The sequence below is a fragment of the Garra rufa genome, chromosome 17 (assembly GCF_049309525.1).
Source record: "Garra rufa chromosome 17, GarRuf1.0, whole genome shotgun sequence".
NCBI classification, from domain to species: Eukaryota; Metazoa; Chordata; class Actinopteri; order Cypriniformes; family Cyprinidae; genus Garra; species Garra rufa.
The window spans coordinates 9,002,014-9,028,014 of NC_133377.1; the positions used below are offsets into that span (position 1 = coordinate 9,002,014).

The 26,001-nt window shown below is 38.4% G+C and overlaps 2 protein-coding genes across 3 annotated transcripts; one reads left to right on the forward strand and one right to left on the reverse strand.

Moving 5' to 3' along the window:
- ddx39b (DEAD (Asp-Glu-Ala-Asp) box polypeptide 39B) lies at nucleotides 1-24,409 on the reverse strand. The gene is made up of 11 exons (XM_073821830.1): nucleotides 24,313-24,409; nucleotides 22,929-23,161; nucleotides 21,851-21,978; nucleotides 21,630-21,722; nucleotides 16,099-16,282; nucleotides 13,991-14,109; nucleotides 7,874-8,005; nucleotides 4,600-4,709; nucleotides 4,365-4,509; nucleotides 4,116-4,263; nucleotides 1-560 (listed from the first exon to the last, which is right to left on the reverse strand). Exons 2-11 carry the CDS (start codon nucleotides 23,158-23,160, stop codon nucleotides 544-546), a joined length of 1,308 nt encoding a protein of 435 aa, XP_073677931.1. The 5' UTR covers nucleotide 23,161; nucleotides 24,313-24,409; the 3' UTR covers nucleotides 1-543.
- polr1h (RNA polymerase I subunit H) lies at nucleotides 24,410-25,968 on the forward strand. 2 transcript variants are annotated; one of them, XM_073821831.1, is made up of 5 exons: nucleotides 24,410-24,548; nucleotides 24,651-24,770; nucleotides 24,852-24,955; nucleotides 25,074-25,183; nucleotides 25,836-25,968. In XM_073821831.1, the coding sequence occupies exons 2-5, from the start codon at nucleotides 24,653-24,655 to the stop codon at nucleotides 25,858-25,860; spliced, it is 357 nt and encodes a 118-aa protein (XP_073677932.1). In that variant the 5' UTR covers nucleotides 24,410-24,548; nucleotides 24,651-24,652; the 3' UTR covers nucleotides 25,861-25,968. The 2 variants fall into 2 exon arrangements, with proteins under 2 accessions (XP_073677932.1, XP_073677933.1); XM_073821832.1 differs by having other exon boundaries at nucleotides 24,417-24,548; nucleotides 24,633-24,770.
- The last annotated feature ends 33 nt before the right edge of the window (nucleotides 25,969-26,001 follow it).

Sequence of the window (26,001 nt, forward strand, 5' to 3'; positions counted from 1 at the left end):
TAAATGAAACAAACATCCTTTATTTGGTTTAACAAGCATTAAGTAGTTTAAACAAAGTAGCCATTTGTCTGGCAACTGAACACTAAATAGATTTCCCTGTACCTACTTCACTGGTAACAAGCATTCAGCATATATGCTAATATATTGAATAACTTTCAAACAATTTTACATCAATGCAATCAACTGTATGGTCCATTACAATCCAATGATGAAAACTCCTCCTCTCACAACAGAAAACAGAAAGTATGCCTCACCATTATAAATAACCAAAATTCAAACAAGCAAATTATTCATACTGGGAGGAAAAATATTGAAACTTGAACATTGAAAATAATGCTTTTTTCACTTTCAACAAGCAAAATCAGAACTGAACTACTCAGGAGGTATTAAGAAATCCACTACATTATAGGATAACACTGCAATATGGTCTGTTTGTTCACTAACACCTTAACAGTCTGTGAAATACAAACTCTCAGTTGCTACCAAATGCTACAATGCCATGCATCCTCCAACGAAACTGCTGTCTTTTGCGTTCTGTCGTCTTTATCGTGTTTGTTCAACTAGGAGAGACAGATACACAAGGAAAAAATCATGTGAGTGCACAAATTCAGACAAACACACTAACTAAATCTGGAAAAATGTGACATTTTCTGTTAAAGGAACACTTTTTTTTTCAACTCCCCCCGAGTTAAGTTGAGTTTTACCGTTTTGAAATCGATTCAGCTGTTCTCCTGTTCTGGCGATATCACTTTTAGCATAGCTTAGCATAGATCATTGAATCCTATTAGACCAATAGCATCACGTTCAAAAATGACCAACGAGTTTCGATATTTGTCCTATTTAAAACTTGACTCTTCTGTACTTATATCGTGTACTAATACTGGCGGAAAATGTAAAGCTGCGGTTTTCTAGGCCGATAAGATTAGGAACTACACTCCCATTCCGGCGTAATAGCCAAAGAAGTTTGCTGCTGTAATATCACGCAGCACCTGAAATTAGTTCCCAGCTAGGTTAGCATCTCCACATGTGCTGTGTGATATTACTCTGCCTGCTTCGGCCATGTTACAGCAGCAAACTTCCTTGACTATTACGCCGGAATGGGAGTGTAGTTCCTAATCTTATAGGCCTAGAAAATCACAGCTTTACATTTTCCACCAGTATTAGTACACGATGTAACTACAGAAGAGTCAAGTTTTAAATAGGACAAATATCGAAACTTGTTGGTCATTTTTGAACGCGATGCTATTCAGGGCTTGACATTAACTTTTTGAGGCACTTGTCCTTCGGACAAGTAAATTTATGTTTCACTTGTCCATGCACAAAAGTCACTTGTCCGGGTAAAGATTTATAATATCATTTATTTATTTTTTGTTTTGCTAATGCAGAATTTATTGAAAGCATCCAAACACTATCAATATTAATACAATTCAGTTGAAACAGTAGAAAGGAACGTAGAAGTAGAAGTAGAAAGGAACAGTAGAAGGATCTCCAGACTCATAGTATAATACAAAGTAATACTTTGCACGCTGATGTGCACAGTGTATCACCAGAGTGGTGACTCTTGGTGAAAAAAAAATAAAACTATCTATCCGACAGACGCCACAGAACATTTCTCTGTCTTCATAAATAACCCAGTCGAATTCATCTTTCCATTTGGTTACAAATTTTCGTTCCCGTTTGAACTCATATGGTGCTGTTGGTGTAAGGCAGGGCTCGAAATTAACTTTTTTACTTGGTAGCACTGGTGCTCCCAACTTTAAAAAGTTAGGAGCATCCCAAAAAATGTAGGAGCACCCAATTTCTTTTTAGTTATGCACCGATCTTGAATCTTCATGGCCGATTCTGATTAACTGACATCTGACAGACGCCTGCCAGATGTTTGTACACAGCAGATGCTTTCCAGATCAAGAGATCTTTATCAGACATCTTGCAGACGTACATGTGCTATCTGAGCCGCGTTGTATAGTATATTGACACGGAGGCGGCAGAATTGTATCTGACAGAATGTGCGCTGTAGCACGAAATATACTATATTTCTTCAAAAGCAGATTGTGGAAACCTTTTAATTGTCCACAATAAAAATAAAATCGTCATTTCACACACCCCTAATTGCAGTTTGTGCAACGCCGGAACAGGGTTTGGTTGAGAGAGAGAGAGAGAGAGAGAGAGAGAGAGAGAGAGAGAGAAAAACGTCCGGTTCTAAGTTAAGCGGAGCGCAGTTTCAGTGACAGGGAATGATTGACAGCTCAGGGTTCGCAAAATGTCAAAATCTCTGGTAGCCCTTCGGGCAGGTACTCATCAGAATTTGATAGCCCAAAAATTAATTTAACTAGCCCAAATAAAAAAAAAGACATTTTTTAAAAATATAGAAAATCAGATAGGAGTCTAAATGTCAATCAAAAATGTTTTCAATACACAAATATAAACAAATATCAAGGAAAGAATTTTATTTCACCATTTAGTGTAGCTGCAGAATTTTAAAATATCAATTTAAGGCAATTTATGACCCTTTTTTTAAGAGCTGCACAAGTTAAATGAACAGTATGAGTGGGGTTGGACAATGTACGGTAGAATATTAAGCCATAAAATTACATGATTTATAATTCAGATACAGACACAAAAAACAAAATATCTAATACAATAGCATTTCAACCTTTATACCATTAAAAGGGATAAATCAAGTATATAATTTCTTATATTTATATAAGATATATAACATTAGTATTACTTAATTGTTTAGATTTTTAAAAGGCAAATTAAATTATTTCACACTTACACATGGATCGATAATTCCAATAATTTGACCATAAACAGCTGAAAAATGTATTGGAAATAAAAATTAATTTGTTTGTCACGAGGGGGCGCTTTAGGAGCGCTGAAATACTACGGTTTCCATAGTAACAGCTGTATACAAACCAGCACTAACGCCGTTTTATCAGACATGAAATGACAATGCAAACGACATGTTTCTGAGGACAGTCTGTTCCCGTTAGATACATTCATATGAAGACATCCCTGCAGCGTTTTGACTTTGAAACGTACAGCGTGCATATTTATTCAATGACATCATTGCCTTTTTGAAGATTTATCCAAACCTATCGCAATAGTCTTTCCGTCTTTTAAACTTATACGTTAAACAAGACTTTTAGTCTTGTACTACTAGTCAGTAGTTAGGCTAGCGACAGTTTTGAAACCGAGTCGCACCACACTCATTTCTCTCACTCGCACAAATGCTTCCAAATATAATTTGTGGTCGCACAGATTAATTTATCGCAATTTCGAGAGAGAGAGAGAGAGAGAGAGAGAGAGAGAGAGAGAGAGAGAGAGAGAGAGAGAGAGAGAGAGAGAGAGACGAACATAGAATGCTGCTACGTCAGAGCGGCCAAAGCGTCAACAAGCTTCCTCGTACTTTTTGACAAGAGTTCTTAACGGGGCGGCCAGAGCTTCTTTGCAGCTCAAGTCGGCGGCGGTGTGAACGTACAGTAACTTCACGAGCAGGTCTTTTCCGTTCCGTGTGTGTGTGTGTGTGTGTGTGTGTGTCGGCGCGCTGCGCTCTCTGTTCAATATTCCGCTCGGTGTTTGCGCTGCACGTTCTGCTCTGTCGTTAACGGCATATAACGTTAATTAACATGCCATTTTATTTTGTTTGAAATTTAACTTGTCCAGTCGGACAACCAATTTTCTCTTCCACTTGTCCTACAAAAAAATCCACTTGTCCCGGACAAGCGGACAAGCCTTAATGTCGAGCCCTGCTATTGGTCTAATAGGATTCAATGATCTATGCTAAGCTATGCTAAAAGTGATATCGCCAGAACAGGAGAACGGCTGAATGGATTTCAAAACGGTAAAACTCAACTTATTAACTCGGGGGGAGTTGGAAAATGAGCCTATTTCCAAAAAAAGTGGAGTGTTCCTTTAAGAAAAACCCCAAAATAAGATTTCTTTCATTATTTGGTCTCATGCATACAATTTTTTGGATTTTACTTTAAATATAAGAGCAACCTAGTCATTCTTCAAAATATCTGAGTTGAAGTTAGTTAGTTTTTGTGAATTATCCCTTCAAAACCATGTTTTATTGGAAAACCAGACTATAAGGACTGAACATTAACACTCACTATATGATGAGATGTCAATCTCCTCTGGAAGTTCGCTGATGTTCACCTCAAACCTGTCCTGAACATCGTTCAAAGTGCGGGCATCAGTCTCATCTGACACAAAGGTGATTGCCAGACCTTTCGTTCCAAACCTGCCAGCCCTTGCAACCTGAAAGAATGAGAAAAGTTAAAGCTGTTCAGATGGATCCTTTTATACTCCATAACTTGGCTTTGTTTGACATAAATCATTGTCAGATGAACCGAACTGACCCTGTGCAGGTATGTGTCTGAATCTTCAGGCATGTCGTAGTTGAAGGCGATGTTGACTCTTTCGATGTCCATGCCTCGGCCAAACAGGTTTGTGGCCACCAGGATCCGTCTCTGGAAGTCCTTGAATTGCTGGTATCGAGCTAGTCTGGGATAATAATCAGAGCCACAAATGTAATAAAACATCTTCCAATCATAGCTGTAACATTCAAGTGCATTATGTGTGAATGTGTTCTACCGTTCGTCTTGAGGCATTGCTCTATGAATGGCAATGGCAGGGAAATTTTGCTCCACCAGCAACTGAGCCAGAGCAATACAGCGCTGCACGGACTTCACGAAGATCACCACCTGCAATACTAAGCAGCTGTAACACTGTACCCGCCAGCTGTCTTCATTACAGTGAAACATCAAATCCCATTGACCACTTTTAACCAAGTGCAAAAATTCTCCCTTCAATTTGTTTTTTTTCCTTAAGTCGGATTTTTTGGATTTCTTGGCGAAAAAACTCACCAAAAATTGTTTGGGTCATCCAGCAACCAGCAGTTTTGCATCACAGAAATAAATGACATTTCAATATATATTAAGCTATTTTAGCTTGTAACAATATTTCACAATATTACTGTTCTTACTGTATTTTGATCAAACAAATGCAGCCTTGGTGAGAATAAGAGTATTATTTAAAAAACATTTTTTTAAAATCATATATATATATATATATATATATATATATATATATTATATAGGTTAGGGTTGTATAAACTGCATAAATACACCAGATAAAACAAACTTTGAAGTTGGCTTGAGAAAGCGTAGCCTGAAAGTTTGAATCAGTTGTAAAAGCTTGAAGTTGAAAGTTTAGGTAGATTGGATAGATGCTAACAGCATGTTGCTAACATGTTTCTGTCATGATTAGCATGTTGCTAGCATTATTAGCATGCTGCTAACATTATATACATGCTTCTTAAGTGTTGCTAACATGTTTCTGACATGATTAGCATGTTGCTTGCATGATCGGCATGCTTCTAGCATGTTGTTAACATGATTAGCATGTTGCTAACCCAAATGTAAAAAACCATCTTAAAACCAGCTGATTTTGGCACAAACATTAGAAAACCAGATACACAGCTGATTTAGTAGGGGAAAAAAAAAAAAAAAAAAAACAGCTAAAAACCACTTAAAACCAGCTGATTTTGACAAAAAAAAAGCTAAAACACAGCTAAACCCAGCTGACATTCCAAAAAATGCTAAAAACCAGATAGAAACATCCAAAAACCACTTGAAACCAGTTGATTTAACAAAAAACAAAACAGATAAACCAACTAATTTAGCAGAAACTGCTAAAACCCTTCTGAAACCAGCTGATTTAACAAAAAAAGTTAACCAGCTAAAACCAGTTGATTCAGTAAAAAAAACCCCGCTAAAAACCAGATAAACCAGCTGAAAAAACAACAACAGTTAACTGGGTAATTTTGTCAAAAAACAGTTAAAAACCAGCTAAACCCAGCTGATTTACCAAAAAAAAAAAAAAAAAACGCTTGGTTTTGGCTTGGTTGGTCTCCCAGCTTGACCAACTAAAAAGTAGCCAAAACCACTTTAAAACCAGCCTGGGTGACTTGATTTAGCCAAAAAAAAAAAAAAAAAAACCTAAACCCAGCTTATTTAGCAAAAAATAACAAGCCTAGAACCCAGATTATTTTGCAAAAAATAATAAACCTATGCTGGTTTTCTAGTCTTAGCTGGTTTAAGCTAAAAGTAGCTGGTTTAAGCTTGGCTGGTTTTACAGTTTGACCTGATAAAACCAGCCTGGCCAGCTAAAAAGTGGCGAAAACCACTTTAAAACCTGATGACTGATTTAGCAAAAACAACAACAACAACCCAGCTGATTTAGCAAAAAAAAAAAAGAAAAAAAAAGCCTAGAACCCATCTTATCTAGCAAAAAATAAGCCTGTTGGTTGTCTAGTCGTAGCTGGTTTAAGCTTGGTTGGTCTCGCAGCTTGACCAGCCTGACCAGCTATAGAGCGGCCAAAACTACTTTAAAACCAACATGGGTGACTGATTTAACAAAGAAACAGATAAAAAAAACAGCTAAACCCAGCTGATTTAGCAAAATAAATAAATGCTAAAACAAGCCTAGGCTGGTTATCTAGTCTAAGCTGGTTTAAGCTTGATTGGTCTCACAGCTTGACCATCCCGACCAGCTAAAATGTGGCAAAAACCAATTTAAAACCAGCCTGGGTGACTGATATAGCAACAACAACAAAAAACAGCTGAAACCAAGCTGGTTTAGCTAGTTTAAGCTAAAAGTAGCTGATTTAAGCTTGGTTGGTTTTGCAGCTTATATAATAAATAAAATAAATAACAAGTTAAAAAAATAATAAAATAAATAAATAATAACATAATAAAATAAATAAGTTAAAAAACAACTAAACCCAGCTTATTTAAAAAAAAAAAACAAAAAAAAAACTGAATACTGAAAACAGCTGAAACCGAGCAGATTTAGCAAAAAACAAAAACAACTAAACCCAACTTATTTTGCAAAAATACAGCTAAAACCAGCCTAGACTGGTTGTCTAGTCTTAGCTGGTTAAAGCTGAAAGTAGCTGGTGTAAGCTTTGTTGGTCTCTTAGCTTGACCAGCTAAAAAATTGGCCAAACCACTTTTAAAATAAATAAACAAACAAAAAAAAAAAGTAAAAAAAAAAAAAAAAAACCAGCGTTAGCAGATTTAACAAAACAACAAAAACCCATCTTATTTTGCAAATAAATAAATAAATACTGATATAGCAACAAAAAAAGTAAAAAAACAAAAACAAAAAAAAAATCTGAAACCGAGCAGATTTAGCAAAAAACAAAAACAACTAAACCAAACTTATTTAGCAAAAAAAACCCTGGTTGTCTAGTCTTAGCTGGTTAAAGCTGAAAGTAGCTGGTTTAAGCTTGGTTGGTCTCTTAGCTTGACCAGTCAAGGCCAGCATGACGAGAAAAAGTGGCCAAAACCACTTTAAAACCAGCCTGGGAGACCAGCCAAAGAAGATTACCATCTTAGGCTGGTTTTAGCTGTTTTTTCAGTAGGGAGTTATTACGCTCTTCTTAAATACACCACAAGTCTCATTGTACAAAAGTTTAAAGAAGATAGTGTTTAAATTTTAGGCTTAGATGGAGAAGAGGCTTTGATAGTGGCTTTCTCAAGTCAACTTAATTACATCAAAACTATTTCAAGGTTTAAGACAGTAAATTCCACATCTTTAATGTTGTTTAGAATTGTATTTCATCCTCACAATTTTACTTTCCATTCCATTGGTTGTAGTTTGCATTTAAGTTGGATACCCAAAATCTGTATTCAAACTGGTTGCACTGTATTTTGCATTCAAGCCTGTGAACGACCAGGCGTGTGTTTTGCTTTCAGATATGCAAACGTTTCTCAGAAAGTGGAAAAAATCTGTGAGGTCTCTTTCTCGAGTCACTCTCGGTTTGAATCGACTTTTGCATGTGTTTGCTGAACTCTCGAGATACCTGGTTGAACTCCAACACATCCAGGAGGTCAAAGAGCTTCCTGTTCTTCTCGTTGTCCTTCAGTTTGACGTAGTACTGCTGGAGGCCGTGAAGCGTCAGCTTGGTCTCGTCGTCCACAAAAATTTCCATCGGCTAGGACAACCAGCAGGGGGAAGGTGAGGAGGGGTGGGAGAGGAGTGTGCAGGTTCACGGGGTTAAGATTGTGTGAAGACACATACAGGAAAGTTGACGAGACGAGGGTGGTGCAGATAATAATGTTACAAGGGTGTGAAAGAGGAAGCGGTGTTTATGACAGTGTGACGGCATGGGTGGAATAGGTATCGAGTGTGGAAAGGGGAAGAAAGACACCAGATCAAAGAAAAATAAGGACAAAAGAGGTATAAAGATTTTAGCGAAGGACAGTGGTGGTGGGGGAGGAGACGACAATGAGAAGGAGAACATTGTGTTAGAAAGGAGAGAGTTATGAAACAGCAGGAGAAAGGGAGGGAAGAGAAGGGATGGGGGTTAGATTCACCCTCCCCTCCCATCCCGAGCCAATGAGGACACCACACACACACACACACACACACACACACACACACACACACACACACACACACACACACACACACACACACACACACACACACACACACACACACACACACACACACACACACACACACACACACACACTCTTACTGTCTCAACACGTTGATAAATGCTACCCTGCTGTCCTAGGCTACTTTTAGCTACCAATATCAAGCCTAAAATCATATCTGTGCTATTTCTAAATAAACGCTCAAATACTGCAGATCTTTTGAGGAACACACAGTTGTACTACTTCAATTACATCAATCAATGTGCAGTTGGACAAATGACATTACAATATGTGTTGTAAGGAGTTTTAAGTAGTATAAAGCCAACATGAAATCAAACCTGACCCTATTTGTTTTCTAAATACACATAATATTATTTGAAAAAATGCTCGTCTCTGCAATCTTTCATTTAAATGTACTAACTTGCTCTGCCTCAATAACCCTTTTTTGGCTGATGTGACCTAGACTAAGCAAGAATCTCATACCAATTTGCAGCTGTTTTACTTTTTGGTGATGTATGCCAGACTTTTCCAATGATTTAGTCCAGTTAAATCATATGCAATCATCTGCAAGCTTGCATTTTGGTCTTTCATCCAGTTAACAACTGATGGACTGAATCAAGTCCTGCTCTATATTTTCTTCTATTTGTTTAACTCTTAAAAACAGAGTTAAAAGGAACACCAGTTATTAAGACTTGTATGGCTTAATATAACACACATGATGACTCCTCTTACTGAAATTTTTTTTTTAATATTTTAAAAAATCCACATCGTTTTATACATACTTTGGACTATGGGTGCGCCATTATTTCGATGATGTGAAATGGTTGCACTCGGCGAGCTACTGGCGCTACCTGTTGCGATTTTTACTGCAACACAACTCGGAAAATAAAATACTGATATGATGCCACATTGTGCGGCTTTTGGTTGTCATTTTCATTCAAAGGGCAACAAGAGAAGCGATGCAAGTCTTCACTGCTGTTCTAGTGATAAGAAGAAGAGAAAAGAATGGGAAGATGCCTGTGGATGAATAAAACTTCCTAAAGACCTGCGTCTTTGTTCTCTCCACTTTAGCCCTGATGCCTTTGAGGGTTTTAGTCGATAACAAGTACCGAAATAGTTTACAAACGGCAGAGACAAGAAACGTTAGATGCAATCTTTTCAGGATGTAAACATGCTATTGCTTTTGAGTTTCTCAGCACGGATTTTACTCAATATCTGGGGCATTTAGACTCCTTGTGGGGCTGTGCAAATAATCAGATGTGACTATTTTGTGCATCTCGTCGGTTGTGTGATTAGTTGTAAATCTCATTCATGTGCTGTCAGATGGAGCGGCATTTACTACACAAAGCCGTAGTTTACTGACAAGCTATGCAATATTGCATTATAATAATAGTAGGGGTGGTTGAAAAAAAAAATCGATTCTGTGATGCACTATGATTCTCTCTTCAACGATTCTTAATCTTCTGAGCTTGTTTTTTCCGAATATGGCACGTGTGAATACTTTTATACAAAATTGATGGACACACAGTCAATTATGTTTTCAGACAAAACATTATATATGTCAAAATATATCTGTGCATTAGTTTGAATGCAGCCTGTTAAAGCTGCCGCTGTCTATGGTCTCATCAGTAATAATCAAATGGCAGGAATGCTGAGGAAAAAAGAAAAACCAACAACTATTGTCTGTAAACTTTCGGATACTTAAAGAACACTTATTTTATATAAGTAATTGTTTTATAAAAGGTAAAAAAATTAAGTAAATTTTGCACAAAATAAATTTGATATAAAATGTATATGAAAATGTAGCCATGTGCAGTAATATTGAAAACTGAGAATGTGACAAATCTTGATATTTAGTTGATAATGAAAATCATAATTAAGAAGACTTTTTGCCCTACTTTTAAGATGGCAGTACTGACATACAGAGATTCCAACTATAAACAAAAAGCGTAGAAACTGCAATTATACATTTTCTTTAAAATGTAAAGTTGTAAATATGTATTTGCACAGCAGATGAATTAATTGGGGAAAAATGTAGATCAAGAATCGTTTTGGAATCGAATCGTGAAGTGCCTGAAGATTCCCTCCCCTAAATAATAGTGCATTATCGGAGATGTCTCGCCTCCAGTAATGAACGCGATATTGCATAGCTCGTCAGTGAATTACAGTTCTGTGTAGTAAATGCCGTTCCATATGACAAAAAAAAAAAAAAAAAAAAAAATCTATGGTACAGCATTTGGTTTAAGCCTACGGTTGTATCTATCACCACTTGTAAGCTCTTTCAGTAGCTTTGGCATCATATCAGTATTTTATTTGGAGTTGTGTTGTAAAAATAGCAACAGGTAGTGGCAGTAGCTCATTGAGTGCAACCATTTCACCTCATCGACATGATAATAATTTTTCATGGGTTTTCTACTACATATTTCAGTAAGACACAACATTTACATTATATTAAGCCATACAAGTCTTAATAACCACGGTTCCCTTTAAGAAAATATCTGGTCACTATTTCTGTTTCATTGCGACTTAAAATTATTCCATTAGTGTGAATGAAATCTTAACTTTTCGATTTCCATTTTCGAAGTGCATGTAAACACCCTTATTATTTTAGGCTAATGTTGCAGGTAATGCAGCCTTTCTAAAATCGTACTATTAGTTAACTTCGTAATTTACAACGAGTTAATGTGGTAAGTTACAGTAGGTGCATTTTCAGTACAGATTTGTGCAAAACTTGTCTGATATTTTAGAAATGTCGATAAAAAACTACTGCGAAAGGATGCCGTTTCCATTATCCGATGTTATGCAACCAAATTTTTTTTTTCTTTTTACAATCTATCTTGACAACTAATGTTGGTAGATTTATGGATATAGCAGCCACCGCACTAGCCATTATTTTCAACAAAGGAGACGCTTCTTTTGCTAGTGTGTCACTGTCAATTGGAAATATCAGTTTACATTTCCAAACATTCATTTTGCCATGAATCGTAATCTCATCATCATCCAGTCTGTCTGGAATGACATGAAGAAACAGAACAAACTGAGTCAGACTAAATCCAGAAGAACTGTGGCAACGTCTCCAAGATGCTTCAAGAAACCTACCTGCAAAGCTACAGTACTGTTAGAAGTTTTAGGCACTTGTGTAAAAATGCTGTAAAATGAGGATGCTGTCAAACATAATGTCATAAATAGATTTTCTAACAATTAACGTCAACATTTGGTGCGTTTAAAGCAGCTTTTGCCCTAGGTACACTTGTGTATAGTTTTTCAGCTAGCTTTGCAGGATAGGTTTCTTAAAGTGTCTCTGAGATGTTGCCACAGTTCTTCTGGATTTAGTCTCAGTTTGTTCTGTTTCTTCATGTCATTCGAGACAGACTGGATGATGATGAGATCAGATCTCTGTGTGGAGCACAGGCTGTTGTCAGATTATAACAATTAATGGCAAAATGAATGTTCGGAAATGTAAAAAGATATTTCCTACTAACACACTACAGCAAAAGATAGAGATAACTGACTTAAAACCATTTATAACTGGTGAAAATACTACTGTTGTAATAATTTTGGCCATCACTGTATGTACGCCAATTGAGCTGTAAATATTTCCATTGGCCATATTTTCAATTTGCAGTTTCATTTTGTGCAATTTGAAGCGTAATGGAAATGCAGCTACTGATAACAACAGATTTGACAAAAGGAAGCATTACAATCAGATAATTTCAACATTCAGCCACCAAATCAGTCAAAAGCATGTGCAAGTGGTATTTCACCTAATTGCAAATTCATTCCAGTATGATCAAATCCCACTATTTTTTTCCTTATTCTGTTATGTTTAATTCTGAAATTGTCACTTTACGCAAGTAATACGAGTTATGAACTTCGTTTCATGTTGACTTTAAACACTCATAAACCACCTCACACAATACTGCAACACTGTTTAACATATAGCAGTGGGAGGTTCAGAAGGCCAAAATTCATGCGCCAGATTGCTTAATTAAATATACAGAGAGCATCTTCAATCTGATCTGATCTGTGCAGGCACTAGACACAAGTTTTATCGTCTAGGCTGATAAAACAGGTTTGTGTTTAATAGCACACAGGGATGGCCATGGAAAATTACTGAGATCCTATTCTATCACTATTGGGCTCTTAAGAAAAGCACTAAACTCCACATCCAACCGTGACTGACACAGTGGCACTGCTAAACGTACATTTGCACTTACCTTCAAGACGTTTAGGCAAATCTATCTTTACTGCTTGTCAATCAGTCCTCTATTTGCTGCAGAGCTGGTTTGTCTAAAGCTCATTTGACTATGTTGTCTTCAACATAATGTAAAGTCACGCCCCTCACAAGTCTCAAAGTTTTTCTACTATTTAGTTTCTTTTTGATTCACCTGACGGTTCTTCAAGAACGTCTCTATCTACACCCGCGCATGTCTCCTCTATCTCATCTAAGTTTCTTCATCATCTCATCCCTCTCGCTCCAGTCTTCCGCAGCTTAATCCTCCCTTTCTCTCTCTTCTCTTGTCCCTCGCACCCGCGCATTCTTTCTTCACCGCTTCGGGCCAGTTTTATTGCCTTGATTTTAACTTAGTGACAGACGGTTTGTCTTTTTTCTTGGGGGCAGATGAGGAACCGTTCTAATCAGAGACTGTCAGCTGGATTGATGAAGAGCCGGTCCACCTGAACTGATTTATGCCGCCAATGACCTAATCTTTTGTTTCATTTTATTCCCCAGATGATTTCATTCTGCTGTCTGCTTTGTTAAAGAGTAAATTACTTCAGCCCCGGAGTGCCAGTTTGTCGTGAATCTTATGTAGTTTTTAGCAGCTGGCTTGCTTTGTTGGGCCGACACTTTATCGGTTTTAGTTTTGTGCCTCTTGAGAGTCTCTGGCAGTTGACAACAGAATTCATGAAGCTCCAACAAGTGCTTCTGCTCTTAATTAAAGGTTATTTGAGGACAGATCTACAGTTGAGCAGGAACTAAAGCAATTTGTCTTGATAGACAGATACTAAGAGTGGAATAATATTAAAATGTGAAGGACTTTGGTCTCTAAATGCCTAAATAATTTTGAAAGATGTGTTTAGGCTTTCAATTTTACGGCCCTAAATTGCATTTAATGATACACTAGTTCCTTCCCTTAAAGACATCCTCTTATCCTGTTTAAAAACATTGGATGGGCTCTTCATGACTTTAGCAAAGGTTTTTAAAGGACCTATTTAAAATTACAATGGCCTGAGCCTGATGGATGGTGCATTATCTGTTGGCCAACCGGACGTGTGACCGTGTTTGCCAAATGCCGACGCAGCGCTGCCAGCTGAGGTGGGGATTAAGGACTTAACATCTTAACATCGTTGTGGCTCTATTAGTTAACAGTCTGTGATTATCAAATGGGCAGCAGAGAGGGGCATTTAGTGCTACGATGTCTCAGGGAGGCCGTAAATGGATCCCACTCCTGAGCCTGCTCTTTCAGGTGTGTATGAGGTGGTCTTGTGAAGGGAAGGAGCTGTTGACATGGTAGAAGTAGGAGAGGCGTAATTACATCTTGCATGAACTTTCTGCAGACAGGACGGATCTCTTTACTCAGGGTGGCACTGAACATCATGACCTGCTTCTCATGAGGGGTCATACGAAAGATCTCCTGGACATCACGCCGCATGTCTAAAGGGGACAGTAAAAAAAAAATTATATTATTAAAATCTAATACTTATTATATACAGTCAAGCCTGAAATTATTCTTAGCTCTGGCAAATTCTGACTTAAAGTTACTTTTATTCAACCAGCAAGTTTTTTTTTATTTTTATTTTTTAGAAATGACACAGGCGTCTCCCAGAAGATAATAAGATGATGAACAAGAGGCATCATTGTGGAAAAAAATATTACTCATCTTTTATTTACATTTGAACAAAAAGTGTCATGTCCAAAATTATTCATACCCTTTGCAAACTGTCACAGTCTATGGGAAAATCCAAAGTTCTATACCATTCCAAATAGTCCAAGCTGTTCTAAAGCATCCTAATTACCCTGATTCATTGGGAACAGCTGTTTTAATCAACTCGACAGGTGAAAAACAGAAGCTCTCTGCTGTTGGTTTGTGGACAGTCATGGCTAACACAAAGGAGCTCACTGAGGACCTGCGGCTGTGCATTGTGGCTGCTCACAAGCCAGGAAAGGGCTATAAGACCATATCTAAATGTTTTGAAGTTCCAGTGGCTACAGTGCAAAGTATTATTAAAAATACAAGACGTTCCGCACTTTGAAAAATCTCAGAGAACGTGGTCGGAAGCCAAAAGTGACACCTGTGCTGGCCAGGAGGATAGTGAGAGAGGTAAAAAAAGAATTCTAGGATCACCACCAAGGCCTTCCTGATGAATCTGGGCTCTGCTGGTGGCAACATCTCAAGGCAGACAGTCCAACAGACACTGCACACCGCTGGGTTCCACGGACACAGACCGAGTTCTTCTCCGCACTTCTCCAGATAAGGCACACAAAAGCCCGCTTGGCCTTTGCAAATGCTCATCTGGACAAAGAAGAAGACTTTTGGTCTTCTGTTTTATGGTCAGATGAAACAAAAATGTAATTGTTTGGCCACAATGATGTATCCTTCATTTGGCGTAAAAAAAAGGAGAAGCCTTCAACCCTAAGAACCCCATCCCCACTGTCAAACATGGTGGTGGGAACCTAATGTTTTGGGGGTGTTTTTCAGCCGGTGGACCAGGGAACCTAATCACAGTAAACAGCACCATGAAAAAGGAGCAATACATCAAAATTCTCAACAGCAACATCAGGCAGTCTGCAGAGAAACTTGGCCTTGGGCACCAGTGAATATTTCAGCACGACAACGACCCAAAACACACAGCAAAATTGGTGAAAAAATGGTTAGCAGACAAAAACATGAATGTTTTGCAGTGGCCCAGCCAGAGTCCTGACTTAAATCCAATTGAGAATCTGTGGAGGGAGCTAAAGATCAGGGTGATGTCAAGGAGACCCTTCAACCTGAAAGAGTTGGAGCTCATCGCTAAAGATGAATAGGCAAAAATACCAGTGGAGACATGCAAAAAGCTGGTCAGCAATTACAGGAAGCGTTTGATTGCTGTAATAGCCAATAAAGGCTTTTCTATTGGTTATTGAGAAGGGTATGAATAATTTTGGACATGCCACTTTTTGTTCAAATGTAAATAAAAGATGAGTAATATTTTTTTCCACAATGATGCCTCTTGTACATCGTCTTATTATCTTCTGGGAGACGTCTGTGTCATTTATGATAAAAAAAACCTTGCTGGTTGAATAAAAGTAACTTTAAGTCAGAATTTGCCAGGGGTATGAATAATTTCGGGCTTGACTGTATTTGTTTGGAAAACCATGCCACTCTTACTGTTTCTAAACTACAGTATATAGTGTCAGTATGGATGTTATGTGTAGAAAACAGTATAATGTTTAGATATTTTTTATTAACAACTGAATTAAAATTCAAAGTAACAACTTTTGCTTCATAAAACAAAGGTTATGTGACTACAATGGAACAGTAAAACAATGCCTAATGTTTCACCTTCTGCTTTTAAAGAGTATGCAGTGTACAGTATGTACTGCACTGAATTCAGTTTATTTTCATTCTGAACACAGCCATAATCTCATAAATGGTCTGCTCACCAAGTTGCTCTAGCATCTTGTCGCATTCATCCAGGATGAAGTGCTTGATGTGACGCAGGTTGAGACTCTTGTTGCGAGACAGAGCTAGAATACGTCCAGGAGTTCCCACCACCACATGAGGGCTCTCTCTCTTCAGAACCTCCTCGTCCTTCTTTATAGATAAACCACCAAAGAACACTGCCACCTGGGGGAGAGAGACAGTGAACGCAAACAAAGGTGAGAAAAGTTTGTGCACAGCAATATTAGAAAGTAACTGCTTGCTAGACTTACAAATCATGACTTTCTTTTAAATTCAACTCGATGGCATAGCAAACAAGAAGTGTAAGTGTATAGAAGTGTAACTGCAAGTATGGGTTTTGTTAATAAATTCAATTTATCAGTATGGATTACCCATAAACATGAGGTATTTTGAGAAACATTAGATGATATTAATCTATTGTATTAATAATATTGATGATTTAAAAAAATGCTTTTTAAAAATGCATTTCATTCATATATATTTTCATTATATTTAATGACTTCCATTTTTAATATCACAGACCATAGTGTAAGAAAACATTATTTCCATTGCCAAACATTTAATGTTTTTAAAGATGTTTGTTATGCTCATCAAGGCTGCATTTATTTGATCAAAAATACATAAAACAACTGTAATATCGTGAAGTAGTATTACAATTTAAAATAATGTTTTTTTTTTCTATTTTAATATACTGTAAAATATAATTTATACATGTGATGCAATGCTGAATTTTCATCATCCATTACTAAAGTCTACAGTGTCACATGATCCATCAGACTTCATTCTGATTTATTAACAATATACTGATTTATTATCAATTTTGAAAACAGTTGTCCTGCTATTTTTTTTTTTTTTTTTTGGAGCCTGTGATATTTTTAAGAATAAAAAGTTTACATTAAAAAGAAGAACATTACATTATATAAAATTACAACAAAAAAAAGACTCACCCCAAACATTTGAACTGTTGTAAATATTTACAAAATATTTCTATTTTAAATAAAGGCTGTTTTTGTTTACTTTTTATTCGTCAAAGATTCCTAAAAAAGGATCACAGGTTCCAAAAATATATTAAGCAGCATAATTGTTTCCACTGATAATACATTAAAATATTGTTAATAAATAAGAATGATTTCAAATGGATCATGTGACCCTGAAGACTGGAGAAATGGACAATGAAAATTCAGCTTTGCATCACAGGAATAAATTGTATTTTACAGTATATTAAAATAGAAAAACGTTATTTAAAATTTTAAGAATATTTCACATTATTACAGATTTTTTCTGTTTTTGATCAAATAAATGCAGCCTTGGTGAGCAAAAGAAACTTACTGATTCCAAACATTTTAACTTTTTCAAGTCTCTCAAGGCTGCATTTATTTGAACAAAAATGCAGTAAAATCAGTAATAATGTGAAATCTTAATACAACTCAAAATTGTATTAATTATGTTTTCTATTTGAATGTATATTAAAATGTAATTTGTTCGTGATGCAAATCTGAATTTTTAGCATAAAAACGCCTCGGGTTACGTATGAAACCCTAGTTCCTCGAGGGAACGAGACGCTGCGTCGATACGCTTTGGGAACGCCTTCAGCGCGACCACACTCTGAATCACGTGTGTAATCAGTCCAATAGAGAAGCGCGTGTGACGTCACGGACGGGGTGACGTCAGGAACCAGGAAGCTATAAAGCACATGCGGTGAATGCAGCCGGCAGCTTCTGCCACCAGGAGCGCTGCAGGGATGCCGGAATTGTGGTCGGCGACGCAGCGTCTCGTTCCCTCGAGGAACTAGGGTTTCATACGAAACCCGAGGCGTTCCCCATCGGGAACGTCGAGCTGCATTGATACGCTTTGGGAACGAAATGCCCACGCCGCCAGAATTCCAAGGACCTGCATGTGTGAAGCAGGTAGAGAAACAAGGGCGAAAGTAGCCCAGAATAGATTCTGCTAATAATGCAGAAAGGAGCGGCCTCAGCCGACTTGTAGAAAGGGCGAAAGTAGCCCGAGTAAAAAGAGCGGCCTCAGCCCACTCTTAGAAAGGATGATAGTAGTCCGAGTAATAGCTGCCAGAAGCATAGAAGGGGCGACCTCAGTCAACTTGTAAAAAGGGCGAAAGCAGCCAGAGTAAAACGAGCGGCCTCAGCCCACTCTCGGAAAGGGCGAAAGCAGCCCAGATAATAGCTGCTAACAAAGCAGAGGAAGGGGCGGCCTTGGCCGACTTGAGAAGGGGCGAAAGTAGCCCGAGTAAAAAGAACGGCCTCAGCCCACTCTAGGAAAGGGCGAAAGTAGCCCAGATAATAGCTGCTAACAAAGCAGAGGAAGGGGCGGCCTTGGCCGACTTGAGAAGGGGCGAAAGTAGCCCGAAGTTAAGTAGTCCTACTAGTGGTAGGAGCATCTGAGTGGAGAGCATAAGAAACCCGGAGTGTTGGCGAGGTCTAACTCATAAAAGCTCACAAATGTAAGAGGCGTGGACCATCCCGCAGCATTACAAATATCCTGCAGGGAAACCCCTGCCAGGAACGCCTTGGACGCAGCAGCTTTGCGGGTCGAATGGGCCTTGGCTTCCAAAGGAGAGGGAAGACCAGAGGACTTATAGGAGACATCCGAAATTCACCGACTTAGAGTTTGTTTGAAAGCTGGAAGACCTTTATTATGGGGACCGAAACACACTCAAATAACTGGTCCATCTTCCTCCACAGGGTAGCTCTGTGGACACATATAGTTAAGCTTCTCTTGTCCTAGTTCCGAGAAGGGAGGAGGACAGAAGGCCTGGAGCACTACAGGCCGTGGTACTACTGAGGGCACCTTGGGTACGTAACCCGGTCTAGGGTGCAGAAACGCTTTGACCATCCCAGGGGCAAAGTCCAAGTATGAGGGGGCCACTGAGAGGGCCTGTAAGTCACCAACTCTCTTCAGAGAGGAAATAGCCAAAAGAAAGGCAGTTTTAAAGGACAACAGTCTGTCCGAGATTTCCTCAATGGGCTCAAAGGGAGGTTTACATAGAGCCTCTAGTACCACCGCCAAGTCCCACGTAGGGATGCGTGAGCGCACCGGGGGCCTCAGCCTCAATGCACCGCGGAGGAAGCGTGACACCAGGGGAAGTCTCCCGAGGGAGGAAGCACCGAAGGGAGCATGGAAAGCATCAATGGCCGCCACATAGCCCTTCAGCGTAGTGTGTGCATTACCGGCCGTAAGGCGGGCTTGCAAAAAGTCCGGCACTGAACCTACTGGGCAGTGAACTGGGTCAGTCTGGTGCTGTTTGCACCAAAAGACAAACATATTCCACTTCCCGGTGTACATTTTCCTCGTGGAAGGAGCTCTGGATTGGAGGATGGTCTCAACAACCTCGGTTGAAAGACCGGATGCTAGGAGTTGTGCCCCCTCAGGGGCCACACCCATAACTTCCATAGCTCCGGGCAGGGGTGCAAGATCGCACCCCCTGCCTGTGAGAGGAGATCTCTCCTGACGGGAATTTCCCACGGAGGGCCGTCTAGAAGAGAAATCAGGTCTGAGAACCATATTCGACCCGGCCAGAACGGCGCCACTAGCAAGAGGCGAATTCCGTCCTGGCGCACTCTCTCCAGAACTCCTGGGAGCAGAGCGATCGGGGGGAAAGCGTACAGACGAAGCCTCGGCCACGTCTGCACCATAGCATCCAGTCCCAGGGGAGCTGAATGACTCAGAGAGAACCAAAGGGGACATTGTGTGGTCTCCTGGCTCGCAAAAAGATCCACTTGGGCCTTCCCAAATTTGCTCCAGATGACTTCTACTACATCTGGGTGGAGTCTCCATTGCCCGGGCCTCAGCCCCTGCTTCAACAGGATGTCTGCTCCCACATTGAGATGTCCAGGAATATAAACTGCTCTCAGTGAGAGAAGTTTTCCCTGGGACCACACAAGGATCTGGTGTGCCAGCTTGTTCAAGGGGTGCGACCGCAGACCTCCTTGGTGGTTGATGTAGGCGACCACCGATGTGTTGTCGGTGCGGACCAACACATGGTGATCTCTCAGGTCTGGAAGGAAGTGTTTCAAAGCTAGAAACACAGCCCGCATCTCCAGGCAATCGATATGCCACGTGAGATGGTGTCCACTCCACAGACCCTGGGCTGAGCGGTCACTCATGACCGCTCCCCATCCAGTGAGGGAAGCGTCCGCCGTTAGTGTCACACGACGACATGGAGCTCCCAGCACCGGACCTTGAGATAAGAACCAAGGTTTCTTCCATATGTCCAGGGCACGAAGGCAGCGCCGCGTAACCCTGATCAAGCGGAATGGGTTGCCCCTCAGGGAAAACCCGTTGGTCCTGAGCCACCACTGTAAAGAATGCTTTCCTGTAGCTCAGTAGCAATGCCAGAGTCATGGGTTCGATCCCAGGGATTGCAAGTACTTAAAAAAAAAAAGTAAAGCAATGTAAGTCGCTTTGGATAAAAGCGTCTGCCAAATGCCTAAAATGTAAAATGTAAATGTAAAGGTCTCATATGCAGCAGGCCAAAAGGAATCACGTTGGATGCTGCTGCCATGAGACCTAGCAGAACTTGAAACTGCTTTACAGGGAGTGAACGGACTTCTTTGACTCTCTTGACTGCGCAGAGGATTGACTCTATCCGAGCGGGAGACATTTGTGCCCGCATCGTGGTCGAGTCCCAAACTAATCCTAGATAAGTGGTTCTCTGAGCTGGAGAAAGAACACTTTTCTTGGAGTTTAGTCTTAAGTGAGAGTCCTTGAGATCTATCGTGACAAACCAGTCCTCGGACTTGATTTGAGACACGACCTGCTTGACAGTAAGCATATTGAATTTGAGTCTCAGTACTGCACGATTGAGCAGTCTGAGATCTAGAATTGGACGCAAGCCTCCATCCTTCTTTGGAACTATGAAGTAGCGGCTGTAGAACCCGCACTCCATAAGATGAGGAGGGACCACCTCGATGGCCTCCTTCCTCAAGAGAGTTTCTACCTCTTGTTCCATAATCAGAGCCTGCTGAGGGAACTCCAGTCTTCAGTGTCACACGATCCTTTAGAAATCATTTTAATATGCTGATTTGCTGCTCAAAAACATTTCTTATTATCATCAATGTTGAAAACAGCTGCTTCATATTTTTGTGAAAACCGAGAACCATTCTTTAATGACTATAATAATGTTTAAAAGAACAGCATATTAAAAATAAAAAAATCTTTAATGAAAATATACTGTCAGTTGTAATCAATTTAATGTGTCACTGCTAAATAAAAGTAATAAAAAATCTGACTCATGGTAACATAATTATGTTTTGCTCCAAAACCTGGACTAATTAAATTTCTCAGTGGTGCAACTGAATTTCATTGTAATTCATTTACAGCAAGTTAATGTCATTCCAACATAAGAATAAAAAGGGAGGCTATTTTTACATCCATCACAACCTCTTCTACAGTACAGAACAAAACAGATAAAACTAAGTAGTTCATATATATCCTATAGTAAATCTGAAACATATGTATTAAAGCTTTTCCTAGAAATCTAAAATTGTCTTCCTACCTTGACACTGGGCATGTATTTGGAGAAGCGCTCATACTCTTTGCTGATCTGGAAGGCCAGCTCTCGGGTGTGACACATCACCAACACTGACACCTGGGTGAAAGAAACCATTGATCAACCCAAAATTGTGGCATGGCATAAAAGCAGACTCAAAGACATAAATTTATTTTGTTTAAATCTAAGTTCTTTGTATTAAATGCTTTTAAAAAGTGAGACATTACCTGCCCGGTCACTGGCTCTAGCTGCTGAAGGGTGGCCAACACAAAAACAGCAGTCTTCCCCATTCCAGACTTGGCCTGACATAACACATCCATCCCCAGTATCGCCTGAGGAATGCATTCATGCTGAACTGAAACAGAAAAGGCCAGAAACATATTCAAATGTAAAATATCAAACATCAAAAGTTGGAGTCAAAAGTTTTGCAGGTTAATTATTTTAGTAAAATAAGAGGGATCATACAAAATGCATGTTATGTTTTATTTAGTACTGATTTGAAAAAGGTATTCCACATAAAATATGTTCACATATAGCCCACAAGAAAATAATAATAGTTGAATTTATAAAAATGACCCTGTTCAAAAGTTTACATACACTTGAATCTTAATACTGTGTTGTTACCTGAATGATCCACAGATGTTTTTTTAGTGATAGTTGTTCATGAGTTCCTTGTTTGTCCTTAACAGTTAAATTGCCCGTTATTCTTTAGAAAAGTCCTTCAGATCCCACAATTTTTTGGGGTTTTTCTGCATTTTTATGTATTTGAACCTGAGAACAACTGAGGGACTCATATGCAACTATTACAGAAGGTTCAAACACTCACTGATGCACATGTATGCATCTTCTGTAGCTTCTGAAATTTTAAAAATATGATATTTAGGCAAAATCTGTTCAAAAGTTTACACCCCTGGCTCTTTATGCATTGTTTTTCCTTCTGAAGCATCAATGAGCATTAAAACCATCTTTAACAGTTGCATATGAGTCCCTCAGTTGCACACAACTATTAATAAACCTAAAAAACAGCTGTGGATCATTTACCTAACAACACAGTATTAAGAATCAAGTGTATGTAAACTTTTGAACACGGCCATTTTTATAAATTCAACTATTAGTTTCTCTTGTGGACTATATGTAAAAATGTTTTATGTGAAATATCTTATTCAGTTCAGTACGAAATAAAAAAATGACATGCATTTTCTATGATCCCTCTTATTTTGGTAAAATAATTAACATTTTGCATATTCTGCAAGGTGTGTGTAAACGTTTGTCTTCAACTGTATGAGCACGTGTTGAATTGCTCACCTTCAGATGGATGCTCAAAGCCACAGTCCACTATAGCTCTGAGCAGTTCTGGTTTGAGAAGGAAATCTCTGAATCCTGAAGAGTGGATGGACACATATGACCCTTTGACGCCTTCTTTCCTGATGGATATTCCACCATCGTTGTGCCCAAGACCTGTGTCCCCGGTACCACCTGCATCAACCTCATCCTCCTCATAGTCCAACAGCTCGTTCTCAACGTCGTTCTCCGTCATCCTGCAGAGAGATTGGGAAAAGACAAGAAATAAATACATAAGTAATCAAACTAACTGAATTATTATCTTCCTATGAATCATTATGTAATGCATATATCAATATCTCATGTCTACTATTATCTGCTACCATATTATATCTCTGTGTGTGTGTGTAGTTAATAAAACATTATGTTATCAAATATGTGACCCTGGACCACAAAACCAGTCTTACAGTAAGTAACACGGGTATATTTGTAGCAATAGCCAAAAATACATTGTATGGGTCAAAATTATCGATTTTTCTTTTATGCCAAAAATCATTAGCATATTAAGTAAAGATCATGTTCCATGAAGATATTTTTTAAATTTTCTACCATAAATATATAAAAACGTGATTTTTGATTAGTATTATGCACTGCTAAGAACTACATCTGGACAACTTTTAAGGCGATTTTCTCAATATTTAGATTTTTTTCCACCCTCACATTCCAGGTTTTCAAATAGTTGTATCTCTGCCAAACATTGTCCTATTTTAAAAAACAATATATCAATGGAAAGCTTATTTACTCAGCTTTCAGAGGACGCAAGAATCTCAATTTCGACAAATTTACACTTATGACTGGTTTTGTGGTCCAGGGTCACATATAAAGTGTACAAATACACACATATAAATACATTTGATAACAATCAATGTGTTATTAACAATATATATGTTATCAAATACAATAAAACTAAACATACATGTTATTTGATAACATTATTACTCATAAATTGCATTAGAATTAGAAATGCGTATGCTTTGGTTATTGCACTCGACAAACGAAACAGACTTTCGCTGTAGCTTATTAATAATTCTTCATTAGTAACGTTACATGCTATTAAACAATAAAGTCACACTCACACGTATTACAATAGCTAAAAATGAACAATATTTTGTAAGTTCAATAAGCTGTTGTTTTATGTTAATTAATACGCGAGTAATTAAGAGGGCAGGTCAAACTAACAAACTAAACCAGTATATTAGCTTATCTATTTAGCCCAAGAGATGCAGATGCACCGGGCCATGCGCTGACTATGACACAACATTCCCGTGTGTTTTCTGACGGAATACAAAGTCTGTTATCATTTTTTTGTTGGTTTTAATTGTTTATAATATTAAATAATCGCAGTTACCTCGAAATACTGTATGCAGCAGTTGAATTTCACTGCACCTGCTAGATAGGTTGAAGATGCCGTCATCAACCAGCGACGAATCGACGTTTCGCTGAAGAAGGACCAGACATGTGGAGCTGCATGAGCTGCCTTGAGAAGACACATCTCAGATTGTAGACAAGTAATCTTGTTGCTATTAAAACTAGCGTAGATATTACAAATTTAAGGCCGCTGTGTTTAAGCTTTAAAGCTTTAAAGTAAGTTCCGTTTATGTGGTTATTGACATCCTGACTCGTCTTGTTTTGAACGCAGCCGTCTTGTTTTGAACGCAGCGTTTGTAGCTCTGTATTCTTTTTCAGAAATGTCATGTTTTAGTGGCGATCTCAACTTTTGCTCGGAATGTGGGAATATTCTTCCAGTGCCTGTCAGGGAAAATACTATTACCTGCCCTCGGTGCTCTTTCAAAATCCCTGTTCGAGGTGAGAGACATACTATTTAGTGAATATTTTGTATATGACACTATACTCAGAAGCTAATTTAGCTCTACTATTGTCTCTCAGAATTCTCAAATCAAGTTATTAAGTCATCGGTGGTGTTTAATCCTTTGGATCAGAGCTCCAGCGTTGCTGACAGCGAAGAAAATGCTGAATTGAAGGGACCAATTGTAAGTTATTCCAAGAGACAGTGATTATTTATTCACTTTAATATTGTTGTTTTTGTTTGGGATGTCACCTAACAAACATTTTTTACCTGTTGCTCATCTTTCACAAACTTTACATCAGATTGACAGGAAATGTTCCCGCTGTAATAAAGAAGGAATGGTCTATCACACAAGACAGATGAGATCTGCAGATGAAGGACAGACAGTCTTCTTCACTTGCATACACTGCAGGTAATTAACATGGTTTGCTTTTAAGGAGAGACACTGCAGGCAAAAACACTTTTTTTTATGCACCTATTAAGATTGAGATTTTGGGCTTTTTGGTTTTTCAGTGTTTTTTCAGACTAGTGAAAAGAAAACTCCCAAAAGACACTGTTAAGTGTTTCTTTTATAGCTCTTTATCTATTTGTTTCAATAGATTTCAATTACAATGCATATTTCTAAAGGCCGTTTTCTCAAAATTCGTTTTTTCTCCTACACTTAGCCATAAATCTTCACTTCAGAACACTTACACACACCAAACTTTACATTTTTATTCCTGTCTTTATTCTGTCTTCATTTGTTCATATATAATTTGCTTGATTTTATACAAGATTTCATTCCCCCCAAAATGGTGAAAAGATATATAGTGTTTCCTGTTTGTGTTTTTTCTGAATTAAACAATAATTTTGAAACTGAATTCATCCAGTGTTTAGATTTTTGTACTAGATGTGTATGCAAATTAGTGCATATTTCATTAAATAATGCCTCATTTGCATATTTAAACCTAACATTTTAGAAAACTTGTAATTAAGTTTTAATTGTTTTATTTGATCATAATTGTCATTAGTAGTATGTATGTGCGCTGAAGGCAGAATTTTTTCATTTGATTTCTCTGTTACAGGTTTCAAGAAAAAGAAGATTCATGAGAAAATTGCTTCTGCTGCTGCTTATTTACATTTATTGGAATTCAAATAGTTTGCAATATTAAAAATGCTTTGTACATATCTTCAATGTTATTGATAATAAAAGAATAAAAAAATGTGTGGAAGTTGTTGTTTTTGTGTGTG

What these genes read in the sequence shown, in the direction of transcription:
- ddx39b (XM_073821830.1), bottom strand. Translation starts at nt 23,160, where the DNA reads ATGACGGAGAACGACGTTGAGAACGAGCTGTTGGACTATGAGGAGGAT. An exon ending in CTTTGAGCATCCATCTGAAG is followed by an intron (nt 21,979 to 22,928) that starts GTGAGCAATTCA and finishes TTTCTGTTTCAG; the next exon opens with TTCAGCATGAATGCATTCCT. An exon ending in ATGTGTTGGAGTTCAACCAG is followed by an intron (nt 4,710 to 7,873) that starts GTATCTCGAGAG and finishes TTAGTATTGCAG; the next exon opens with GTGGTGATCTTCGTGAAGTC.
- polr1h (XM_073821831.1), top strand. Translation starts at nt 24,653, where the DNA reads ATGTCATGTTTTAGTGGCGATCTCAACTTTTGCTCGGAATGTGGGAAT. An exon ending in TTTCAAAATCCCTGTTCGAG is followed by an intron (nt 24,771 to 24,851) that starts GTGAGAGACATA and finishes ATTGTCTCTCAG; the next exon opens with AATTCTCAAATCAAGTTATT. An exon ending in TTCACTTGCATACACTGCAG is followed by an intron (nt 25,184 to 25,835) that starts GTAATTAACATG and finishes TCTCTGTTACAG; the next exon opens with GTTTCAAGAAAAAGAAGATT.